The 23,615-nt window shown below is 52.5% G+C and overlaps 1 protein-coding gene and 1 long non-coding RNA gene across 7 annotated transcripts; one reads left to right on the plus strand and one right to left on the minus strand.

Annotated features, from left to right (window-relative positions):
• Nucleotides 1-1,397: 1,397 nt before the first annotated feature.
• LOC129681547 (uncharacterized) lies at nucleotides 1,398-2,552 on the minus strand. Its single transcript, XR_008720855.1, has 3 exons — nucleotides 2,427-2,552; nucleotides 2,183-2,351; nucleotides 1,398-1,568 (listed from the first exon to the last, which is right to left on the minus strand). It is a non-coding gene; the product is annotated as an uncharacterized LOC129681547 (long non-coding RNA).
• On the plus strand, nucleotides 1,972-18,855 carry Med25 (mediator complex subunit 25). 6 transcript variants are annotated; one of them, XM_055613509.1, is made up of 18 exons: nucleotides 1,972-2,141; nucleotides 2,223-2,268; nucleotides 2,452-2,576; nucleotides 9,292-9,390; nucleotides 9,589-9,709; nucleotides 9,993-10,155; nucleotides 10,280-10,410; nucleotides 10,632-10,719; nucleotides 10,800-10,993; nucleotides 11,313-11,444; nucleotides 12,276-12,361; nucleotides 12,433-12,490; nucleotides 12,579-12,686; nucleotides 14,407-14,595; nucleotides 14,908-14,979; nucleotides 15,080-15,298; nucleotides 15,445-15,619; nucleotides 17,305-18,855. In XM_055613509.1, the coding sequence occupies exons 1-18, from the start codon at nucleotides 2,008-2,010 to the stop codon at nucleotides 17,568-17,570; spliced, it is 2,406 nt and encodes an 801-aa protein (XP_055469484.1). In that variant the 5' UTR covers nucleotides 1,972-2,007; the 3' UTR covers nucleotides 17,571-18,855. The 6 variants fall into 6 exon arrangements, with proteins under 6 accessions (XP_055469484.1, XP_055469485.1, XP_055469487.1 ...); XM_055613510.1 differs by having other exon boundaries at nucleotides 11,316-11,444; XM_055613512.1 differs by lacking the exon at nucleotides 17,305-18,855 and adding an exon at nucleotides 16,032-16,160.
• The last annotated feature ends 4,760 nt before the right edge of the window (nucleotides 18,856-23,615 follow it).

Genomic DNA, 23,615 nt, shown 5'->3' on the forward strand with positions numbered 1-23,615 from the left:
TTACAGACAGTTTTTAGCTGCCTTGTGGGCACTGGAAATTGAACCCTGGTCCTCTGAAAGACCAGCCAATGTTGTTAACAAGACAACATTTTAAAGTAACTCTTTTTGGATGTTGTTTCCATTCTGGATTTTATTTCCTATAGTTCATAAGGCATAATTAGCAAATGTACTCTGTACATGGAAGAAACAATACATACAACATTTAAAAGCCTGTACAGGGGAGGCACAATCCCTTGAGGCCAACCTGGCCTACTCCCCCCAATCTCCTGCCAAACACACAAATAAACAGACAGATGAATGTAACTTTAAAAAATTATACGTGCACCTTTAATCCTGACACTCAGGAGGCAGAGGCTGGTGGATCTCTTGAGTTGGAGGCCAGCCTGTTCTACAGAGCAAGTTTCAAGACAGACATGGTTGCACAGAGAAGACACAGAAGAAGTGTTGGGGTTATCATGCCGGGTGGCTAGTGGCACGTGTCTTTAATCCCAGCACCCGGGAGGCAGAGGTAGGTGGATCTCTGAGTTCTGGGAAGCTGCTGATTCTAGTCTATTGATAATGTTTCCAGACAGGGCTGCAGAGAAACCCTATGGGGGTGGGGGGGAGCGGAAGGGAAACTCACCAAAAACCAGCGGCAGGGAAAATGTCTCATTGCTATAGTGTTTGCAATTGAGGATTGAATTCGGATCCACACTGTTATTATTTTAGAAATGATGGGCACAACAGATAGAGGTTTATTGGATGGAAATGGAGAGAGAGGAAAAGAGAGAGACGTGGTGGGAGGGGAAGGGGCACCCTGACAGAGAAAAGGGAGAGAGCAGGAGAGTGCAAGAGAAAGGTAATGGGCCGTGGGCCTCGGCCCATTTATAGCTCTTGCGCAGTTTAACCGCATCTGTAACATCTGTCCGGCACACATGATGACTTCATAGGTTACTAGGCAACCGAGAACTGTGCTGCCTAAATGCTAACACCCACCACCCGCATTTTAAAAATGTGCTTATATCTTTTTTCTTGTTTTATTTTTAGAAACAAGGTTTCTCTGTGTAGCCCTCGCTGTCCTGAACCTCTCTGTGTAGATTGGGCTGTCTTGGAACTCAGATCAACTTGCATCTGCTGTGGGCTGGGATTCAAGGCATGCATCCTCACAGCCTGGCTTTGTATCTTTTTATATTAGTAAGGTTTATTTAGTAAATTTCTGTCCACACGTATGTCACAATTATTTTCCAGGTCATTTTATGTTCATTTTGGCTTATGCCGTAAGTTAGTTGCAATGCTGAGAATATACCATGTATTTCTATTACACTTTTTATTCATTTGTTATTTTGTTTTTAGTATTGTTATTTTGTAAAAAAAAAAAAAAAAAAAATGTATTTGCTTTGAGTAGGTTTCTGGCTTTTTTCCCCAGAAAAGAAGGCTCAGATGTTGCCTAGCAACCTCCACTTAAGTTGGAATTCGCTTCTTTTTCCAGCGAAAACTGCCTTGGCTTCCAAGTTGACTGCAACTTTACAGTGTTGCCTGGCAACGTCATCTCGGGTGCTGTGATTGGGCGACTCTCTCCTATAGGTTCCCTGTCAGAAAGAATAGAATTTATTAACTTAATCTAAGTGTGAGAACACAAAGGCCGGCTACGCGTTGCCTAGCAACCTGGCTCCCTGACCCTTCCCTTTAGCCCGGAGTCGGAAACTCGAGATCGACTCCAAGATGGTGGCCGGATGTGCCGTTTTTCGCTTAATTTCGTGCTTGACCTTGTGCATAAAAGTTTGCTCGAGCTCAGGAGGCCCCTGAAGAGGCTCGTTGTGCCCGTTCTGAGAGTTTCGTGGTATGGGTATGCACCAGGGTAGGGATAAAACCACCAAGAGCCCGATGCCCCGCACAAACATGGCCGCATCAGCGTCCGCAAAAGCTGCCAGACGTCCGGCGGGGGTGCGCGCTCCGCGCAAGCGCACTTCTGCCCGTCCCGGGACGGCGACGGCGGCGGCGGCGACGCTGGCGGCGGCGGCGCGGGGCATGGTCCCCGGATCCGAAGGCCCGGCCCGGGCCGGGGGCCTGGTGGCGGACGTGGTGTTCGTGATCGAGGGGACAGCAAACCTGGGGCCGTACTTCGAGGAGCTCCGCAAGCACTACCTGCTGCCCGCCATAGAGTGAGTGAGAGCCCGGGTCGCCCCCCGCCGCCCTAACCTACCTAAGCTTGCGCCGACGCCGCCCTTACCCCTCCTTTGCAGGTACTTCAACGGGGGACCGCCTGCAGAGACGGACTTCGGGGGCGACGTGAGTGTGCGGCCGAGTCACGGGGCGGAGGCCCGTAGATCCCTGGGTCTGAGGGAGGACAGATGGAGTCCCGAGGCCTGGGTCTGAGGGAAGAGGGATTCAGAATTAATTTCTAAAATGAAGTTGGAAGGCCCCTTCCCTTGCCAAAGATCTCTCACTTTTAGAGTTCTTTTGTCCTCCCAGTATGGTGGAACCCAGTACAGCCTTGTGGTGTTCAACACAGTTGACTGCGCCCCAGAGTCCTACGTACAATGTCACGCTCCTACCAGCAGCGCCTATGAGTTTGTCACCTGGCTCGATGGCATCAAGTGAGCTTTGCCTTCATTTTGGGCAGGTTGGGGATCCCAGGACAGACTGTGGGCGTGGCCTGTGCTTGAGCTGCAGGAGCTGCTGACTGAGCAGAACACGGTCTGTGCCTGAGTGTGCCATATCAGCTTCCCTTCTCCCCTCTTTCCTCCTCGTCTACTCCAGAGGAGTCTGCAGGAAGGGTCTAGGCCAAGAGAGTTTCTCCTGTGGGTTGGGTCATAGCTGATAGTGTAGCTGAGACTGGCCTTGAATTCCTGATCCTTAGTGCCTCCACTTTCTGGTTGCTGGGATTACAGATGTGTGCCACCAATGGCCTGTCTTGTGGAGCCAGGCAGCCTGGAGTAGAGCCATGGTTTCTTCAAACAGAGCTCTCTTGCTGCAGGGTCCCAGGCCCCTTCCTTTGTGCTGCCTGTTCTTTCTGAATTGGAGAAATTCAGAAATACAAGTAGCACTTGTATTTGTTCTTTGTGCTATTGGGTTTCTGTTGCTGCATATCAGGTTTCCACCAGTTTAATGGTTTCAGACAAAACAGTTGCCGCCTTGTGAAGTCATGTGTGAGTCAGGAACACAGGCCGATAAGCTCGGCCGTGTTGATGGTCTGCTCTCAGAGGACTGAGAGTAGTCGGCCACTCCCTGCATGCCAAGGATCCACATCCACTATGGCTTGTTCTGTGGCCCGACAGAGCCTTAGTTCCTTGCTGGCTCTTTGCCACCATGCCCTCACATGTGGCAGTTTGATGCCCAGACTGGCAGCTGGCTCTGCTCAGAGTGAATGAGCAAACTCAGAGGGCAAAGATGAAGCCACCAGATTTTTTTGATGAGGAAGTGACACACTGTTATTTTTGTCACCAGCTGTTTGCTGGATGAGTCTGTTCCAGACAGGAATGGGTGAGCAGTGGTCCCTGGGGGCACTGGTGCCCCACACAGTGAGCAGCGGGTGGGTGAGCTGCTGTTGCTGCTTGCCTGTTCTTGTTTGGTTCGCAGATGAGTGAGTGGCAGCGGGACTGCTGAGTGCTGGCAGGGTCACCAAAGCTCGTCTCTCCCGTGGATCCCACAGTCTGGCTGTGGTTCATTTGAAGGGGCTGCTCTAGTTCCCTGTCAGCTCTTACCCTTCCGGCTTTGATAAATCAGGTGTGGGTTAAATGCCTGCTGTGTGTGTGTGTGTGTCTGTGTGACACGTGCTAGGTGGCATGGAAAGCTGGCTCTTGCACTCTCCTTGGAAGTTGTTGGGAAGCATGGCTTCCCATTCTTGGCACTTGGATTTTTTTGTTTTTGTTTTTGTTTAATGTGTGTCTGCTGCCCTTAGAGGCCAAGGTAACTCCCTGGAGCTGGAGTTAAACAGTGTGAGCTGCCATGTGGGTGCCGGGAGTCCAACTGTCCTCTGGAAGAACAGCCGGTACTCTGTAAAATAAATGCAAGGTTTTTTTCTGTGTTCGCCCTAACTCCTGAGTAATGACACGGCTTTTGTATTTATGAAAAGCTTCAGGCACTATAGCTGGACAGAGACTCAGCTACTCTACCACTAGCTCGGCCTACTTCCCACCGCCTGGCCCCTTCCCCGCCATCTTAGTCTCTCTCTCTCTGGGACCTGCTTCACCTGTGTTCCAATGAGGCTCTCCTCCCCCTGGTCCCCACCTGAGACTCACCCCGTCACTGGAATTGGAAGTCTCACTTTAACTGTCCTGTCCAGCTATCGGCTGTTTAGCTCTTTAGTAACCAATCAGAAGGTGATGGAGAACATTGAGACAGTGCCAAGGTCTGGCCTGAATCAGATCTGCAGTCAAAGAAATCAGCATTTGAATAATGCAGAGACCAACTTTATACAGTGTGCAGAGATACTATCTCAGTAGTGCTCTGATTGCTGATCCATTTCTCTAGCCCTTAATCTATTTTTTAAATTGTATTTTCCAGGTTAGCCAGAAAGTCCCTGTGTAGCAAGAGCTGGCTTTTAACCTTTCATCTTCCTGCCTCAGCCTCTTCAGTGTTAGGTTTTCTGGTCTGAGCCACTATACCTGGCTTGGAATATTTATTTTTTTATTTTTTTATATATATATATATTTATATTTATATATATTTTTTTATTTTTTTTTGTGCATTGATTTTTTTTTTATGTCTTAAGCTTTATTATTCTTTTTTTTTTTTTAAATGTGCATTGTTCTTTTGCTTGCATGTATGTCTATGTGAGGGTGGCAGATCTTGGAGTTACAGTTGTGAGCAGCCATGTGGGGGCTGGAATTGAACCCGGGTCCTCTGGAAGAGCAGTCAGTGCTCTTAACTGCTGAGCCATCTCTCCAGCAAGCTTTATTATTCTTAAAAAACCTTTTAATTGATTCTTTGTGAGTTTCACATCATGCACCCCAGTCCCACTCATCTCCCCGTCCCCTTGTAGTCACCCTCCACCCTTGCAACCTCCCCCCAAAAACAAACAAACAAACAAAGTGCATTGATGTTTTGTCTGCATGTATGTCTGTGTGAGGGTGCCGGATCATCTGGAACTGGAGTTACAGACAGTTGTGAACTGCCATGTGGGTTTTGGGAAAAGAACCTGGACACTCTGGAAGAGCAGGACCCAGTACTCCTAACTGCTGAGCCATCTCTCCAGCCCCCAAGCTAGGAATTTCTTTGTTGTGAGGCCTGTCCTGGGTACTGTGTAATACTGTTTGTTTGTTTGGTGCTGCTGCTGGGGACGGAACCCAGGGCCTTGTCCAGCTAGGTGAGTCCTCTGCTGCTGAGCCATATCCCAGCCCTTGGAGACTGTCTAACAGCTTCTATAGTGAGAATTCTGGAATTTTTGTTTCCTTAAAAAATACAGAAATATAAGAATATGTTTTTTTGTCTTGATCCCAGATGTGGGGATATGAAGTTGCTTCAGACTGTTGGCAGCAGCTGACTCTGATTTGCCTCAAGCTCTAGCATCCTTCTTTCTCTCCTCTCTAGTGATGGGGGGATGAAACAAAGTGGGGGGTGATAAAGGATGGGGAAAAGAGGAACCCACAAAGTAGCAGAGGCTTTTACCTCCTAGCTGCCAGGGATACCCTGGGAAGTAGCATTGTCAAGTGACTCCTAGACAACCTGTGGTGCTTTAGTTGGGAACTGTCTGGACTGAGGTGAGACTCCAGTGATGGCCATCATCGCTGCACATCGGGGTTGCTGCGTATGAGGTTCCCGTCACGTTTGGTCAGACCTGAGTTTGGGAACCAGTGCAGCCAGTGCCATCTGCTTCTGTGACTTCCTGTGTTCCTGTCACTACTTCCATTTCTGGCCCTCTCTGGCAGTCCAGGTGCCTGTTATTTCTTTTCTGGGCTGCTTCCAAGTAGCGTCTGCCCCCACGAGGCTTGAAGGGGTCTTATTTTTGTAAACAGTGAGTGATGGCTGCTGGAAAAAACCCTCAAAGAGATCAGACTTCCATGGTGCTGACTGTAGGAAGAGCAGGCCCCTTCTTCAGGGAAAAGGCTGCCATGGGCCCTGAAGATAAGAGGGGGATGCCGCCTGGACAGTGCTCTGTGTTCCCCCCTTCTCCACCCAGAATCCTGTAAACACAGACTCTGGAGGCCTCTGGTGCTGCTGGGCGTTTTGGCATTGTTGGGCTTTCCGGGGACTGCTGCTTTGATCAGGGCCTGTGATCCATGTCCAAGATGTTCTGGGTAGGGCTAGATAGGATGAGAGTCGCAGGCCTTGTTCCCGCTTGGGGACGCGGTGTGCAGCACATTTAGGGAGTAGCCGTGCTGCTAAGAAGTCCGGTGTTACGCTTTCTTCCTGCCAGGAGCCAGGCCGCCCTTTCCACATTTGACTCAGAAAGGACAGGGTTGAGGTTACAGTGTGTGTCCCATGGCTCTCAGCTGACAGTGCCTTTTCTTGGGTGTCATCTATTCACTGACTCACAAAGGTGTGTGGCACAACGTTGAGTCACCAGGTCCAGGCGCTGTCCTGGGCCCTGCGGAGCTGCTGTTCGCACTTGCTCATTTTGGCCAGGGCCCCTCGGGCAGGACATGGTGATGGGTTAGAGGACAAAGGCAGCTGTATCACCTGAGTGACTTTTAAAACGTATTTTTAAAGTGTTCGCACACATGCCTGCGTGTGCACGCGCGCAGACTACTTCCTTGCAGGAGTCGGCTGGGTTCCAGGGATCTGACTCAGGTCATCAGGCTCGCGGCCATGTTTTTATTCTTCTGTGCTGGGAACAGAACCTAGGCCTTGTGTCTGGAAGCTCAGCATATGGCCGCTCACTTGCTGCCCACATTGGCTAAGCAAGCGCTTTGATTGAGCTGTGTCCTGGAGGACTGGTCTGGCCCCAAACCCTTAATCTTTTGCCTCTCTGGTACACACTGTGCCACCTGGGTCCACTTGTTTAAGTTTATGATTGTTTTGCCTGTGGTTATGTCTGTGCACCACACATGTACCTGGCCTCGGAGGCACTGTATCCCCCTCTTCTACATCCGAGTCCCTGGAACTGGAGTTACAGAGGGTTGTGAGCTGCCATGTGGATGCTGGGACTGGGTTCTCTAGAAAAGCAGCTGAGCTCTTACCTGCTGAGTCATCTGTAGACCCATCACCTATGTTTTGAGAGTTTTTTTTTTTAATTATATTATTAAAATACAGTGGACAGCTCTGAACAGCGGTGCAGTTGCGCAACCTCCAGTGCCCTCAGATCCAGGCAAGCGCAGCCTCTGTTACAGTATAGCATGTTTCTGCAACTCCCAGTTAGCTGTTTCCTGGTCCCTTGCCTCAGGCAGGTTTCAGGGAGGCTGAGTAATTTGTGGTTTGCTTTCTTCAGGAGCCGGAAGCTAGGGAGTAGACTGGATATGGGGTTGTCTTGGTCTTTGGCTCTGCTCTCACTCTGCAGCCCTAAAATGTTTGCTGCAGCTGAATGTGGTAGTTTAGAACCAGTCTTAGGCTGGTTGGTCCAAGGCCAGTTTGGGCCATCTAAACCCAGTCTCAAAACTAGAAAGCACCAATAAAAATTTTTGCTTCTGAGGAAGAAGAGGGTCATGCAGCAGGTGAAGGACCAGGGCAGGGTCCCTGTGAGAGAATGGGGCAAGCAGCAAGTCCCAGGGTGCGTGAGCCTCAGGAGATGGTGTGGGACCCCGAGAGGTTTCAGGCGCATCCGTTCATCCAGTCATGTGCAAAGCCTAATGTGAGCTCTACAGATCGGAGAGCTGTCTCCAGTGGTTGGCCCCCCAGTGAAGGCTGCAAAGGTAGCTTTGAAGGGTGGGAGTAGAGGAGTGGCTATGTAGCATCCCCACAGGGCAGGGATGGCCTGTGCTGCGCTGCTGGAGTCAGGTGAGTGGGCTTTCTGGTGGAGGGCAGGCTGAGCACGTGTCAGGGTAGATAACTTGGGTTTTCACCTAGCCAGAGTGTAGTAGCTTTGGGAAGGAGTCTGGGCAAAGACAGGTACATCAGCCATTCTGCAGGCCTGTCAAAGGACACAGAGCAGGAGGATAGCTAAAGGCTATGCAAAACTAAAGGCTTTGCTGGCCGGACAGCCATTTATTCATTTACCAACCATTTCTATTGAAGGCCTCTTAATGGGCCAGACAGGTGGGCCAGGCTGGGGGCAAGAAATGACAGGACTCAGACCCTGACCCTGCCGGTGGGGGAAAACAGGGGCAGACATGAGACCACAGTTTAGCAGTGTAGGGCTGTGGTGTCCACGCAGGAGTTCTGTGGCAGAGGCAGCCCAGAGAATGGTGGTAGTAGCAGTTGTGCTAGAACAGTGGCTTTCTCAGGTCACCATGGAGGGGGACATGGGTTGGGCTTCCTAGGCTGCCATAGAAAAGTACCAGAAGCCATGTTTGAAAACAGTGTGGAGGCTGCAAGTCCAAGGTCACAGTACTGGCTGTGTGAAAAGCCACTGGCACTTTGGGGAAAGGCTCCTTCCTGACCTGTCTGGCTGCTAGTGTCTTGTCCACATCTGCTTGCCACTTTCCCCTTTTTCATAGACATAGACATGTCTTTGGATCAGAGTCCTGTGATTCCTCTCTGTCTCTTCCATTACTTGTATAGAGAGCCTGTTCCAGGACGATAACACTGAGTTCCTGTGGTTCCTGACCACATCACTATGGGAGGAAGCGGGAGGCTGTATCATGCTCATGCTCCTGCTCCTGCCAGCATTTAGGAGACTGAGGAAGATTGCCAACTGTTTCTAAAAGAGACTGGAGAGATGGCTCAGTAGTTAAGAGCACTCAGTGGCTGCTTTTCCATAGGACCCAGGTTTGATTCCAGCTCACTCCCACTTGTAACTCCAGTTTTAGGTGCTCTCTTGCCCTTTCCTGGCCTTTAAGGGCACCAAGTATATGTGTAGTGTACAGATAATATATTCAGACAGAACACCCATACATATAAAATAGAAACAAAATCCACCGGAAGCCAAACATGGTGGTGCACACCTTTGTTACCAGTACTTAGAAGGCAGAGGCAGGTGGATGCCTTGAGTTCAGGGTCAGCCAGGATCACATAGTTTCAAGACATCGAGAGCTACATAGTGAATGAGACCCTGTGGGGGAGTAGGGAGAAAGAATGAAAGAAAGAAAGAGAGAGAGAAAGAATGAGAAAGGGAAAAAAAACAATGAAACAGATGACCCATTTAGGAAGGGACGCTCTGGAGGATGGTCAGGGCATGGGCACAGTGGGACTTGGAAGCACAGACCACGCTCACGGTCTTGGGTCCTTCTGTTCCTTCTTGTTGATGCCCTTTCCTTGTCTGACTGGCTGTTCCAGGTTCATGGGTGGTGGTGGTGAGAGTTGCAGCCTCATTGCTGAGGGTCTGAGCACAGCCCTGCAGCTGTTTGATGACTTCAAGAAGATGCGTGAACAGATGTGAGTGTGCCCACCTCCTGGGAAGTCCTCAGTCCTCACCCAGGGTAGGGAACAGCAGCTGTGTAGGCCAGGGCAGGCCTGTGCCTTCTGACCAGAAGCTCATGTCTTGAGAGCTGTAAGTGTCAGTGGATGCAGACGTGACCTTCAGTTGCCACTAGCTTGGAGTATCTGCTCCATACCATGACTTTGTCCCTGCAGTGGCCAGACACACCGAGTCTGTCTCCTCATCTGCAACTCGCCCCCGTACCTCCTGCCTGCTGTGGAGAGCACCACATACTCGGGCTGTACAACAGAGAGCCTGGTGCAGAAGATAGGAGAGGTGAGGTGGGGTGCTGTGTAGGAGGGCCTATACCTCTGGATCCCAGGAAGCAGGCTGGGGTCTGAAAACCTGGGACAAAACATAAGCAAAAACCCCATGCCTGTTTAGGATTGTCCATACTCAGAATTCTCTGCGGAAACTAATGCCAGGTCTCACCATCCATTTCCCAACAGTCTGATGAACATTGTGGTTTTAGGGCCAGGCTGTCCCACCATGCAGTGGGGAATAGGCTAGCCCCAACACACTTCTGGAGACCCCAGCCTTACCTTGTCCCTTTCTGCAGCGTGGCATCCACTTCTCCATCGTGTCTCCGAGAAAGCTGCCGGCCCTTCGGCTTCTGTTCGAGAAGGCAGCTCCTCCTGCCCTGCTAGAGCCATTGCAGCCACCAGCAGATGTAAGCCAGGACCCGAGGCACATGGTGCTGGTGCGAGGGCTCGTGTTGCCCGGTGAGGCCTAGGCACAGGACATGGAGGGGGTCCTCTTCAGCACTCTCTTAACAGGATTTTTGAAAATTCCTCTTTCTACCTCCAACCCTTTCTCTCGGACCTCGGCTGTCTTTCCTGTGCTCAGTTGGTGGCAGCTCAGCCCCAGGCCCTCTGCAGTCCAAGCAAGCAGTCCCCCTGCCAACAGCTCCACCCTCAGCTGCCACACTCTCAGCAGCTCCCCAACAGGCTCTGCCCCCTGTCCCACCACAGTACCAGGTATGGATGTTCTCAGGGACCAGCTTCTGGGGCCTTGCAGAGCTGTGGCCTCCTGGGAGGACCCAGTGAAGCATTGGGATTGCTGTATGAAGGGCCTGCACAGGACGGGAATGGCCTCTGTGGTGATAGTGGCAAAGCTCTGGGGTCGTCAGAGCGCTGTATTTGCCTTGTGTGCCACAGTACCTAGTTGTAGGGGTATGTGGTCTTCTCCCATGTGACAGGTCCCCGGGAACCTCAGTGCTGCTCAGGTGGCTGCGCAGAACGCTGTGGAGGCTGCCAAGAACCAGAAGGCTGGGCTGGGCCAACGCTGTGAGTCCTGGAAGAGGCAGAGGGGGTGGCTTCACTGGCTTTTTGGCCCTTTTCCCCACTCATGCTTGTCTTGTCCACAGTCTCACCCATCAACCCTCTCCAGCAAGCTGCTTCAGGAGTGGGACCCCCCTTCAGCCAGGCTCCAGCACCCCCACTGGCTTCTGGGCCCCCTGGAGCCCCAAAGCCACCTCCTGCTTCTCAGCCTAGCCTAGTGTCCACAGTGGCCCCTGGACCAGGCCTGGCACCCCCTGCGCAGCCTGGGGCTCCTCCTATGGTAGGTGTCCTCAAAGTACCCAGCCCTGATCCCCTGCCATGTGCTCACAGTGGGTGAAGTATGTGGCCTTCTACAAGGGGCCTGGGCACAACATGGAGGCTAATGGCTGTGCTTTGCAGCTCTAGGCCAGGGCTGTGGGCTCTGAACTGTCCCGAGGAACTCTGGCAACTCTGTAGTTTGGGGAGTCGGGTTTCTCATGGTTGGCATGGATGTCCTTAACATGGTGGAGGTATGAAGGAAGGAACCTTCCTCCTGCTCCTTTTAGGGTGACCACTCTCAGAGATGGCATGATTCCCTCATTGCCATTTGTCCTCTTCAGCAGGCAGGCACTGTGGCCCCAGGTGGGGTCAGTGGTCCTACACCAGCCCAGCTTGGGGCTCCTGCTCTTGGTGGGCAACAGTCAGTGACTAACAAGCTCCTGGCCTGGAGTGGGGTCCTCGAGTGGCAGGAGGTGAGTGGGTTTAGAGCTTGGTGGTGGTGTGGGAAGTTGGCAGCTCCCAGAGTGCTCAGCACATGCAGCTGGAGGTTAGTCCAGGGGGATGCTAGGATTTGTGCACCTGGTATCAATTTGGGGTTTAAAAACTATGTTGAAGACAGACATAGTGGCAAATGCTTTCAATGCAGCAGTGGGGAGGCAGAGGCAGGGGAATCTGAGTTTGAGGCCAGCCTTTTCTAGAGAGAGAGTGTTAGGACAGCGAGACCCTGTTTCAAAAAACAAACAACAACAACAACATCTATTATGTATGTACATATATTATATATGTGGGTCTCAGTGGTTGAGCAGTTGCCACCAGTTCTCCATCCCTAGTCTTTCTGTTTCTCTGTCTCTTTTTCTTTCTCTTCCTGCCTTTCTTTCTTTCTCTCTCTCTCTCTCTCCCCTTTTTTCTTTCTTTTTTTTGAAACAGGGTTTTTCTGTGTAACCTTGGCTGTCCTGGACTCCCTTTGTAGACCAGGCTGGCCTTGAAACTCACAGACATCTGCCTGCCTCCACCTCCCAGAGTGCTGGGATTACAGGCATATGCTACCGTGCCTGCCCTCTCTTTCTTTCTCTCTTGCTGCCTCTCTCTCTCTCATACGCAGCAAAACCTAGAATTTGGGCTCTCAAAAGGGTCCTACATATTGTGACTGTGGAAGATAGTGATTATATGATTTGAGCCCTCAAGAGGGACCCAGCATTTGTGGACTTTGGAAGCCTGAGTGTGGGGTTGCTGAGGAGGTGGAGCTGTGGGGCTGGTGAAGGTTGAGTCAGTAGGCTTTGGCTGATTCATCCTTTTTCTCTCAGAAACCCAAGCCTGCATCTGTGGATGCTAACACCAAGCTGACGAGGTCTCTGCCTTGCCAGGTCTATGTGAACCATGGAGAAAACCTGTAGGTATTTGTCGGGGGTGGGGCTGGCTCAGCCTGACTCTCCTGACTCCTTTCCCTATCTTACCTTCCAGGAAGACTGAGCAATGGCCCCAGAAACTGATCATGCAACTCATCCCACAGCAGCTGCTGGTGAGTCCTCAGGCCAAGGCCTGCCTGACCCTCATCCTGTGTTCTCCACTCCTGGTGTTGCCCCCATGTGATGCCTGTATGTTTCCAGACTACCCTGGGCCCTCTGTTCCGGAATTCGAGAATGGTCCAGTTCCACTTCACCAACAAGGACCTGGAGTCCCTCAAAGGCCTCTATCGCATTATGGGCAATGGCTTTGTGAGTAGTGGGCACTGGGTGGGCACTGACTGCCTTCTCTGCCGACTTGAGGCCCCCAAAGCTCCCTAGGCCCCAGGGACTGCTGGTACCCTCGCCCTGGCCTCCATTTGTGACCATGCAGATGGAACCTGGGTCTTGCTTAACCATGTGTTCTAGCGCCTACTACATCCCTGTCCCATGGCGCTGGGTGGTGGTTGTTGACTTGGGAAAAGTCTTGCTGGGTATCAAGGCCTCCACCTGCACGCCCTCCTGCCTCCAGCGCCCGAGAGCTGCGTTTGTAAATGTGTAATCTGACCTGACTTTGCTGGCTTTTTTCTTATCTGTACTCCACTTTGTTGAATAAGGCCTGCCCTAATGGCTCATTTAACCTGTTGTGGAGGTATTGTCCAAATCCCCTCACCTTCCTGGGTGCCAGTGGGTTGAAACTTGGGTTTGGGGAAGACACAGGTGTCAGTGTGCATGCCATTAGTTCCAGGGACAACCTCTGTTTTTTGTTTTTTAATTTACTTAATTTTATTTTATGTGCATTAGTGTGAAGGTGTCAGATCCCTTGGAATTGTGGTTACAGACAGTTGTGAACTGCCATGTGGGTGCTGGGAATTGAACCCAGGTCCTTTGGAACAACAATGCTCTTAACTGCTGAGTCATCTCACTAGCTCTCCAGGCTCAGTGACTTCTGGGCCCAGCTTTTCCAGGCAGAGAGTATTGTGTGTCATCAGCCCCTCAGCCCTTTTCACCTCTTCCAGCACCGTTGTCTTTCATGTCTGTGGGACATGAGCATGGGGATTCTGCTGGGGCTGTTACAAGGAGGCTCAGCTGGGCCCAGAACCCTCGGTGGTGTGGCCCATCAACGCAGCTGAACTCTGAGGGAAAGTTCAAGAGTGGTTGTGGTAGGAACTGATGTTCTTGCTGCACAACAGCACCCAGCGGTGAGCTCAGCCATGCCATGTCCAGGCCTCTGGCGGGCACAAGATAGCTACCTCAGCTTCTGCGTACCCTTGAAGCATGTGGAAGTAGCAGTGCCAATAACCTCCTTCTTCAGGAAATGAGAAAGGTCCAGAACTTCTGGCCGGGCCTCCTTTTATCTGGCCAGAGTTGGGTTTCTAGGCTGTACCCCTTGTAGGGGAAGGCACTCACCTGTATGCTGGCCTGGGTGGCAGTCCCCAATTCTGTGCTGGATGGTAGAGAGGGTGTATGTTAATGAGCCACAGCTGCAGGCAGAACCCAGATAGCCACAGACTGAGAACATGTGGGGCCACTCTGACTCCAAAAATGGCTGCCTTGGGATGTCACTGTTTCCTGGTCCATGCTGCCACATGCTATGGCAGAGATATAGCCACTCTCAAGGGCCTAGCCTTACCTTCCTGGTAACCTCTTCAGCAGAGCCCTTTTCAAAGTGATTTGGGGAGGCAGCCAGAGCTGTGTGGCAGGGAGAGCTGAGGTGGAGGCACTCGGGCAGGGTCTTTTGTGGCCTACTGTCTCTCCCTCTCTTCAGTGGTCAGCAGGTGCCTCGATCTTGCTATGCCCTTTGAGTGCCTAGTTTATGGCCTGTCACTCTCAGCCTTTGTTTCTGGGTCAGATGCCAAGCATATCTGCCCTCTTTGTACAGAGAGACCTTCCCACCTCTTGCCCATAGGGCTTGTATTGTAGAGTTTTATGGAATGGGGAGGGGTTTGTGGTGTTCTCTGGTAGACAGGTTCTGAAGAGTGGCTGTCCACAGGCGGGCTGTGTGCACTTCCCGCATACAGCCCCATGCGAGGTGCGCGTGCTCATGCTCCTGTACTCGTCTAAGAAGAAGATCTTCATGGGCCTCATCCCCTATGACCAGAGCGGCTTCGTCAATGGCATCCGCCAGGTCATCACCAACCACAAGCAGGTCCAGCAGCAGAAGCTGGAGCAGCAGCGAGGGGTGAGTGTGGTGATGGCAAGCCAGTGCTCTCTCATAGCTCCCCAGAGCCCAGCCAGTCATGGCTTCCTCTGTTAGTGCCAAGACAGCTCACCTGAGTCCCATGCCCCCTTGTGTCCCAGCAGAGCAGCTTTAGTCCCTTCTCAGTGCCCACTTCAAATCCCTGACACAGGGCCCACCTGTGTCATGAGGCAGGGTATGATGCACTTCCTAGGTGGTGCCCCAGAGAAAGGCACCCTTCTGCACACCAGGTCCTCCCAACAGGGTCAGATAGCCTCCTGTCATCACTGACCTATCCTCTCTGTCCCCGTGCAGATGGGGGCACAGCAGGCACCTCCAGGCCTGGGCCCCATTCTGGAGGACCAAGCGAGGCCCCCGCAGAATCTAGTGAGGACTGGGGTGGGGATTGGTGGGGTTGGGGATGGAGGTGGGTGGACTTGGGGCAGCCACCCTGCTGTCTGCCTTCCTCACGCTGTCTGTTCCCCAGCTACAGCTCCGTGCATCACAGCCCCAGCCTCAGGGTGCTGTGGGAGCCTCTGCAGCTACAGGGCAGCCCCAGCCCCAAGGTACTACCCAGGCCCCCACAGGGGCACCCCAGGGTCCTCCTGGAACAGCCCCGGGCCCACCTCCTTCTGGACCCATCCTTCGGCCTCAGAACCCTGGGGCCAACCCCCAGCTTCGGAGCCTCCTCCTTAACCCACCACCGGTGAGACTTGGGATGGAGCATCGGGAATTGGCAGGGTCTGACCCAGTGTCTCTGGGAGGAAGAGGTGGGCTAGACCAGGCTCCCAGGTAGGAGGGCCTTCCTGGAGTTGAGACTGGATCCCCTGAGCTCTTCTTTGTCTGCCTCAGCCCCAGACTGGGGTACCACCCCAGGCCTCCCTCCACCACCTGCAGCCTCCAGGCGCCCCCGCACTGCTGCCACCACATCAGAGCCTGGGGCAGCCCCAGCTGGGGCCGCAACTCCTGCACCCTCCAACTGCCCAGTCTTGGCCCGCACAGCTTCCCCAGCGGGCGCCACTGCCAGGTAAGGGTGTACCAGGGGTGGGCAGGGTTCTAGACTTATAGTCTCTGAAGCCACTGGCAAGGACCCCATTTCCAAAAGGCCTCCCATAGCTCGAGGGGCTTCAGAGGGCTGTTGGGAAGTTCAGCCATGGAACAAGGCCCCACTGGGTGAAAACTCCCCAAAATTATTATGTGCTGTCCTAGGGTGCTGGAAGATGTCTTAGGGTCAGTGAAGCTGTGTGGGGAAAGGGCTCCCAAAGGGTCAAAGAAAAGTATCTGTGTTTAGTTGGGCTTAGAAGGACCTCTGGTGGTCTCTGGAGCTTCCTAGAAACTTGACTGCCTTCAGTTCCCAGAGGAGGTGGGATAAGAGGCCCAGGGTCCTCAGTGGCCCCAGGGACCACTGGGAGATGTAGTCCCTTCCCACTGCCCCCCAGGTCAGATGCTGCTGAGCGGGGGTCCCCGGGGCCCGGTCCCCCAGCCGGGCCTGCAGCCCAGCGTCATGGAGGACGACATCCTCATGGACCTCATCTGAACCCAACACCCAATAAAGTTCCTTTTAACAATGCCCGGCTCCCGTCACTGACGCCCCTAGGGCTGTCTTTGCTCTTGCCTTGCAGACTCCCCAAGGCCCCGGCTGGGTGATGCTGGGCCCTGGGGTGAGTTGGAGGCAGCATGGTATGGCCTGGTTCTGAGAGACTTGGAGGCAGGTGGACAGGTAGTGTACAGCTCATGTGCACTCGAGGGTTACAGAGCCCAGAATGCCTCTGACCCAGCCAGGGTTCCGAGGAGCCTGGAAGGAGAAGCAGCAATTGGGAGCCAGGAGGGACCTAGGTGCAGATAGCCAAAACACAGAGAAGGGACATGCAAGGCCAGGAGGTGGATGTTCTTGGAGCATGAACGTTTCAGGGAGGAGCCAGAGGTGGAGATTTGCCCTCCAGATGCAGGAGCACCAATGGGGCAGGTGTCAGGAAGGCTGTCTGGTTTGTAGGAGCAGAGCAGGCAAGAGGCAAGGTCATGGAAGTGTTCAGGCGACACACACCACACCAGGAAATCAGGATGTCCCCATGGGATGAGTGTGCTGTTCCTGAAGCCATAGCAGTCAAGGTTGGACGCAGAGCACTGGGTTCCAGCTGTAGTTGTGGATAAGTGGAGTAGCCCCTGTCTTGCAGGGTGTCCTCAGGCCTGTGTGAGGTGGTTTCCCCTGGAGGTGGAGTGAGATGCTTGTCACACAGGCACCTGTTGTCCTTAGTGTGGTCCGTGCCTGGACCACCACTGCCTGGGTTTGTGAAGCTGGTTAATGGGCAGGTCACCCACCCATTCCAGGAGCGAGGCTGCAAACTAGTGGCCCAGGGCCACCACAGATGAGTTTTGTTTGGCCTTCCCTGTGTTAGCATGTGTCACTTCCTTCCTACCAGTTAGCTGTAAAGCTCAAGTAAAATTTGCACACGCACAATCTGCAGTCTTGTTCCTCTTAATGTGTCGGAAGACTGACACCCAGGGCCTACCCTCTGCCTGGCATGAGTAGCTGGGGCTGCCCCCCATCAGTGGGCTCATGCTCTGGGTTCGCCACAGTCCCCACCACTCTCTCTTGCTTTTCCACGGTGAGGCAGGGGCCTTGCCTCAGTCACGGGGCTGGCACCATGGTGGTTCTGTGGTAGCATTCAGAGAAAAGTGAAACCTTTCTTGTACCCATGTCTCCTTCAAAAGTGGCCAAACGAAAGAGAGAAGGAGAGGGTCGCGTGTTTCGAGAAAAATGGGAGCGAGACTATTTCTTTGTGGAAGTGAAGAGCATTCCTACGTGCTTAATATGCAAAAAAAACGTGTCAGTGCTGAAAGAGTACAACCTGAAGCGCCACTATGAGTCCCAGCACAGTAAGAGCTACAGCCAGTACACAGCGCAGAGCCGCGACACGCTCCTGCAGGAGCTGAAAAGGGCCCTCAGAGCCAGCGAGGCACTGGAGACCCAGGACTAGGAGCCATGGAGTGCTGTGGAAAGGACTCCCGTGTCTTGAAGAAGTCCATCCTCAAGGCTGTCCTGTGAGTCTGACAAGCTTTTGCAGGCTTAAATGCACAGGAGTCAGAGGCCTTATGGATCCGCTTGCCTGAGCCACAGCTGTGGCTGTTCAATGGCTGCGCAGAAACTCCGACCACGTGGTTAGCTCTGTTTATCAGTGGTGGTGGTGATCTCCATGCAAGTGAGGAAGTCTGTGAGGTGGCACCAAGCCAGCCCCTCACTTTGAAGTGGCTCTTGTTCATGCACACTCATCAGAATCCATAAGCACAACTATAGTCCCATCCTGGAGATCGGGCTGTCCCATACCTCCATCCCAAGTGACACTGTTTGTAAGGACCCAGGTCAGGTCCTAGACTCAATAACCAGGAATTGAGACACTCTAAGAAACACCACGACGCCTTGACTCTGGCTTTCCTGTACTTGAACTGAGCCGATCGCCTGAGACGAGGATGTGCAGGAGACCCAAACTGGCATGTATGGTTCACTTCACAGTGTGCAGAGCCCTGTCCTGGTTCCCTGAAGGTCAGTTAGACACTTCTGGTTGAGGCTCCCACCCTTCTGAACACTGAGTCCGTCTTAGAAGGGGTATTTACAAACAGCTCCTGAATGTATGACTGCGGGGTGGTCCTCGCAGATGGAAGCCACTGGCAAGGAGCAGTGGGGCTGTCTACCCTTACTGCAGCTGGTTTCTGAAAGTGAGAGGCGGCCAGGACCTGTTACCCACACTGTGAGACCCAAGACCAAGCCCCCCCCCCCCAAGGGCCGCACACTACTTGAAGCTGAGCTGCCGCTGGCTAGCTCGCCCGTAGGGTTATGTGAACGCAGACCCCAGTGCTGACTTGCAGGGCGCTTGCAGTTCTGCAGGATGGTGAGGTGCCCGTGCCTCTACCCAGCAGTGTCCTGAGTGGCTGGCTGCCCACGCTTGTGACAGTCACTGTTTTCCGTTACAGACCTTAATCGAAAATTCCGTTTTAAGGATCAGGGTTGAATTCCCATCTGCCTATCTCTCCCATCCAGTGCCAGTCCTGACATCTGGGTGTAGGACGGCAGTTGTCAGCCTCCTAGCCTCCTCCGCTCAAAGGCACAAGAGAGTTACAAGAGAGAAATTTTAATACCTAAATATTTCTATTTTTCAATTTGTATTTTTTCAATTTTGAATTTAAAGTATGAACTCTGGTGTCATACGTGTTTGTGTTGTATTCCATGCGTTCACCATAGCTCAGTAAAGATCCAATTTGATTATCTTTCTGGCCGTGGGCTTTCTTCTCCCTAACTAATCTACCCACTTGTGTGACAGCCTGGCCCCTGAGGGCTGGTTCTCTCCTACACCCGCCCTGGGTGATTCTCATAATGAAAGAACAGGGACCCAGGTGCGCTGAAGACCTGAAGGCAAGGTGGTGACGTGGCTGTGCAGCCGGTGGGCCTGTGGCCCGGAGACGTGCGGTGCTAGGGACTGTGGCGAACCTCTGCTTGCCCCGCCTGGTGGCCTTCAAACCAAAACCACACACCGAGGACCAAACAAAATCCGCTGTGGGTCTCAACAGACCACTAGGCCACCATTTTGCGACCTTTGGAAGAAGGAGACTCCAGAACCAGGACACAGCCTCAATGGAGACCCATATGTGAGGTGTGGGCAGTGATCAGGAAGCCGGGAGAAGCAGTGAGATTTTCTGAAGGTGAACTGAGTAATCAGTAGGGGGAGAGGCAGCAGGCTGAAGTTCTAGGGAAACGCAGGTTTGCCCTCAAAGCCTGGGTGGTGGCGTAAGCCTTTAATCCCAGCATTTCTGTGAGTTCAAGGCCAGCTTGGTCTACAGAGTTCCAATACAACGAGGGCTACACAGAGAAACTCTGTCTTGGAAAAAAAATGACTGTGATGGAGAAGGGGCTTAGCTGTTAGAGTACTGCGCTGGGCACTGTGGCATGTGCATGTGATCCCAGCGTGTGGACAGCCAGAAGCAGATGGATCTCTTGAGTTCAAGGCCAGCCTGGTCTACAAAGTGAGTCCAGGACAGCCAGGGCTACATAGAGAAAAACAAAACAAACAAACAAGAATGGGTACTGCTCTTACAGAGGATCCAAGTTCAATTCCTAGCACCCATGTCACATGACTCACAAACACCTGTAACTTTCAGTTCCAGGAGGGACTGACTCTGCTGGCCTCCAAGGACACCCACACACATGCACACACACAAAAAGAAAAGAACAGTTGAGGCACTGACTTGTCCTCCCAGCTCCTGAACAGGGTGCTGTGTCAGCCTTACCTTCATCAGGTCGGTAGTGCCCTGTCCCCGAACTCTAAAGACAGAAAGGTTGTGTCGTAGCACATAGAGCTGGGGACTGTGGCTACTGACCAAAACCCTCTTAGAGCAAGAAGGGGCCAAAGTGCACAACAAAGCAGTTAGCTGACTGCAGCCAGCATGAGAAGGGCCTGTTTAGAGTTTTGCAGTGTGGTTGGTTGCTTTGTATCAGGAAGTTTTAGGCAAGCCTTCATAGTTCCAGGCCAGCTGAGGAGACAAAAACAAGAAACAAAGGGGTATTTGAAGAATGTTTCAATATACATCAAGTCTCTAAAACTCATTTTCCGGTTGTCAGAAAGTCCTGAGCTCCATAAAGTGCCATTAAGTATATATTTTTTAAAGAAAGACTAGATAACAAAATGACAGTCTCTTCATACTTCCCTTTCTCTTATCCAACCAGCCAGGTTGCAGGCTCAGGATGTGGTCATTGTAGAGCTTCTGCCTACAGAATTCTCCTGTAAGGAGCTCAAGGCAAGGCTGTGTAGGTTTGAACTTTCTGTGCAAGGTCTTACTTCCCATCTGCAGCATGCACACATCAGGATGTGGAAAGTGGAGAACAGTTGTCAGGTTCATGGCTCTTGAGGTGTTTGGGAGGTATTATTCCTTTTTTTTTCTTTTTTCCTTGCTCTGTAGACCAGGCTGGCCTCAACTCGGAGATCCCCCTGCCTCAGCCTTCCGAGTGCTGGGATCACAGGTGTGCACCATTACCGCCTGTCTATTGCTCCTTTTCTAAGAAAAGAAACCAAAATGTAAGCTGATCTGGCCAAGCACCAGCTCTCCCTAGGGCCTATCTGTAGAAGGCCATATTTGCTCTCAGGATCTGGGTAGACTGTAGAGATGGTGGCCCCTATCTGCTGAGCAGGTTTATTTCCTCAGTTAGGACCTGTGACCCACAGGGGCTCTGGACCAGACAGGAGCGGCCAGAAGTGCCAGTTGACTTGTGTGACTGTCAGCTAAAAAGTAGAAGTCGGTTAACCGGAGACTGGAGAGTCTTTTGCTTACTGTTGTTCATTTCGCTTACTGCATGTGGCAAGATGTACATGTGGAGGTCAGAGGGTTCCCAGGGACCAAACTCAGGTCCCCAGGCTTGGCAGCTAGCAACTTTACCAACTGGCCATGTTGCCAGCGCCTGAAGTGCCCCTGAAGAGTTAAGTGAGAAGTCAGAGATTCATGCTGGGCATGGTGACGCAGTCTTGTAATTACAGAAGGATGAGATCTTGTCTCAGAGAGACAAAGGAATAAGATCCATGAGCACCAAGGCTTCCCAGTTCTTGTTTTAAGATTTTGATTAGAGAGGCTAGTTAGGAATCATGAGGGCTGGAGTAGAGGGGCAGGCTTTTCTCCTCCTTGCTGCTGGTGAGGAGTGCTCAGACACAGGTTAGTGATGGGACTTGGCTTCCTGTTAATGCTTAACTTCTGGTGGGGTCTTTAAACACCCATTGGCCATCTGGCCTTAATCCAGGCTATATTCCAACTGGAAGCCGGCCATGCCTGTCTTTGCATCTTGTCCATGGCTGTTGCTACAGGGACAGAGTGACCCAGTTTGTGTCCATAACTCATAACACACGTTCTGTGTGGTCTCATTTACAAAGACTCCACACGTTCGTTTTTCTTTCTGTAATCTATTTTAAATGTTTCTTTTTTTTTTTTTCTTGTTTGTGGTTGTTTGTCCTGCATGTATGTCTGTATATCCTTGCCTGTAGATCTGGAACTGGAATTACAGGTATATGTGAGCTGCCACATAGACGCTGGGAATCAAACCTGGGTACTGAAGAGCAGCAAACGTGAATTGCCCAGCCATTTCTCCACCGCTTCCCTTTTTTCAGTCTCTCAAATGTGTAGCCCTGGAAGGCCACAAACTTGAAAGGCTTAAAAAAGTTGGTAGTGGGCTGTACAGTGGTGGTTCGGGCCTATGATCCCAGCGCCTGGGAGCCAGAGGCAGGTGGATCTCTGTGATCTTGAGGCCAGCCTGGTGTACAGAGCAAGTTCTTAGGATAGCCAGGATTACACAGAGAAACCCTGTCTCGAAAAACAAAACAAATTGCTCCCCCTTGACAGTTCTGTCCCACCTGTTCTTCAGTCTGACTTCCTGCCTCAGTGAATATCATCCTTGGCTGTGTCCTTCACCTTTGTCCCAGGCTCCCTGCAAAGCCTTTGGGCTCAGCTCCAAAATTAGCTGTTGCCACCGATCAACTCCATTGCAGCCATCCTGCCCTCCACCAACCAGTCTTGGGCACCGCCTAGATGAGTTATTTTTGTGACTGCCTTCAATCTCACTAGGTTGCTGAGGATGACCTTCAACTCCTGATTTTTTTTTTTTTTTTTTTTTTTTTTTTTTTTTTATTATTAATGCTGTTTCTGCTACTCCCAAGTCTTCTCTCCTCTTTTTTTTGAGGCCAGGCCACCATGCTCAGTTAGTTGTTCATCTTGTAGTCCAAGCAGACTCAGAATTCTCGATGAGCACATGTGTCACGGGACACGTGTGGGGCTCAGGGAGTCCTTTGTAGGGCTCGGCTTGTTCCTCCCACATGCGGGTTAGGAAGATTGAACCAGGTTGACGATGGCAGGCAAGGCCCTCTACCAGCACACCCTGTTCTTGCTGTTCCCTCCCAGGTTATCCTTTAATCAGTCATAAAACATGGGGTTAAATAAAGCCAGCTCACGGCCTCGGGGCATTTGTTCCAGTTGACCGACATAGCTTGTGGTAAGTGCTGTGAGGAGTCTGATACAGTTTGGTCAAAGCAGTGTATCAAGTAGCCAGGCAGAACACCGTAGAATCAAAGTGAAGAAGGAGCTTAGGAGTTCGAGGTCAGCCTGGGCTACATAAACTAACATTTGAGTAGATACAACGCCAAACACTTATGAGTTTGAGCTCAGGTACTCTAGGGCTGGATAATATCACAGGTGAAAAACAAACTGAAGCAAGAACTACCACTGCACAGTCCTTTCAGATCAAGACGGTGATCTGGAAGCGACAACTGCTGGAAGGCGCAAGGGACAGTGGGTGGACCCTAGGCAAATGGACATGCAGCTAGGCCTGGCCCCTAGGTCCCTCCCAGGCCGCGCGAGGCCTGTTGGGAGTTGTATTCTTATGTACTTTGCCACCTCACCGCCTCCAAGGCGCAAGAACGCCTGGCTCCTCCATCTATCCCCCAGCCTATCGGCAGGTTCCTGTCCCTCCAGTAATGAGGACTTGGTGTCGTGCCATAAGCCTGAAAACCCGAACTCTGAGGCACAGATTTCCCTCTCGTCATTTCCAAGTCTGCAATCCTCCCTCCCTGACCTTCTTGGTACCGCCCAGCCACACCCCCTTCCCGGTCCTCCGTCAGGGTTGACAGCGCCGGTTCCCCCTCTGCATAGCCCGTTGGTTTCGCCGGCACCGCCTCTCCTCCCGCGTTGGTCGGTTCCCGGCTCCCCTTTTCCTCCACGTTGGTAGGCGCCGGCCCCCCTCCCCGCCCCTAGCTTCGCGTTGGTTGGCGCCGGGCTTCCCCGTTCGCTGCAGTGGTTCGGCCGCGGCGACCCCTCAGCGGCGCGTCCCCCGCCGCGGTCCCGCTCCGCGCCTTCCCGAAGCCGCGCGCCCGTGCCCGTCGGCCGGCGGACCCGCAGCCCTCCGTGAGGCCCGCGGCCTCCCGTCCGCCATGGTCCGCCCGCGCCGCGCCCCGCACCGCTCCGGCGCCGGGGGCCCCCTCGGAGGTCGCGGCCGGCCG

This window comes from Psammomys obesus, unplaced genomic scaffold, assembly GCF_907164565.1.
Source record: "Psammomys obesus unplaced genomic scaffold, mPsaObe1.curated_primary_1811, whole genome shotgun sequence".
NCBI classification, from domain to species: domain Eukaryota; kingdom Metazoa; phylum Chordata; class Mammalia; order Rodentia; family Muridae; genus Psammomys; species Psammomys obesus.

Excerpts from the sequence above, each read along its gene's own strand:
- Med25 (XM_055613509.1), top strand. The coding sequence starts at position 2,008 with ATGGTCCCCGGATCCGAAGGCCCGGCCCGGGCCGGGGGCCTGGTGGCG. Across the intron at positions 10,156-10,279 it reads GCGAGGGCTCGTGTTGCCCG|TTGGTGGCAGCTCAGCCCCA; the intron begins GTGAGGCCTAGG and ends TCCTGTGCTCAG. Across the intron at positions 10,720-10,799 it reads GGCTGGGCTGGGCCAACGCT|TCTCACCCATCAACCCTCTC; the intron begins GTGAGTCCTGGA and ends TCTTGTCCACAG.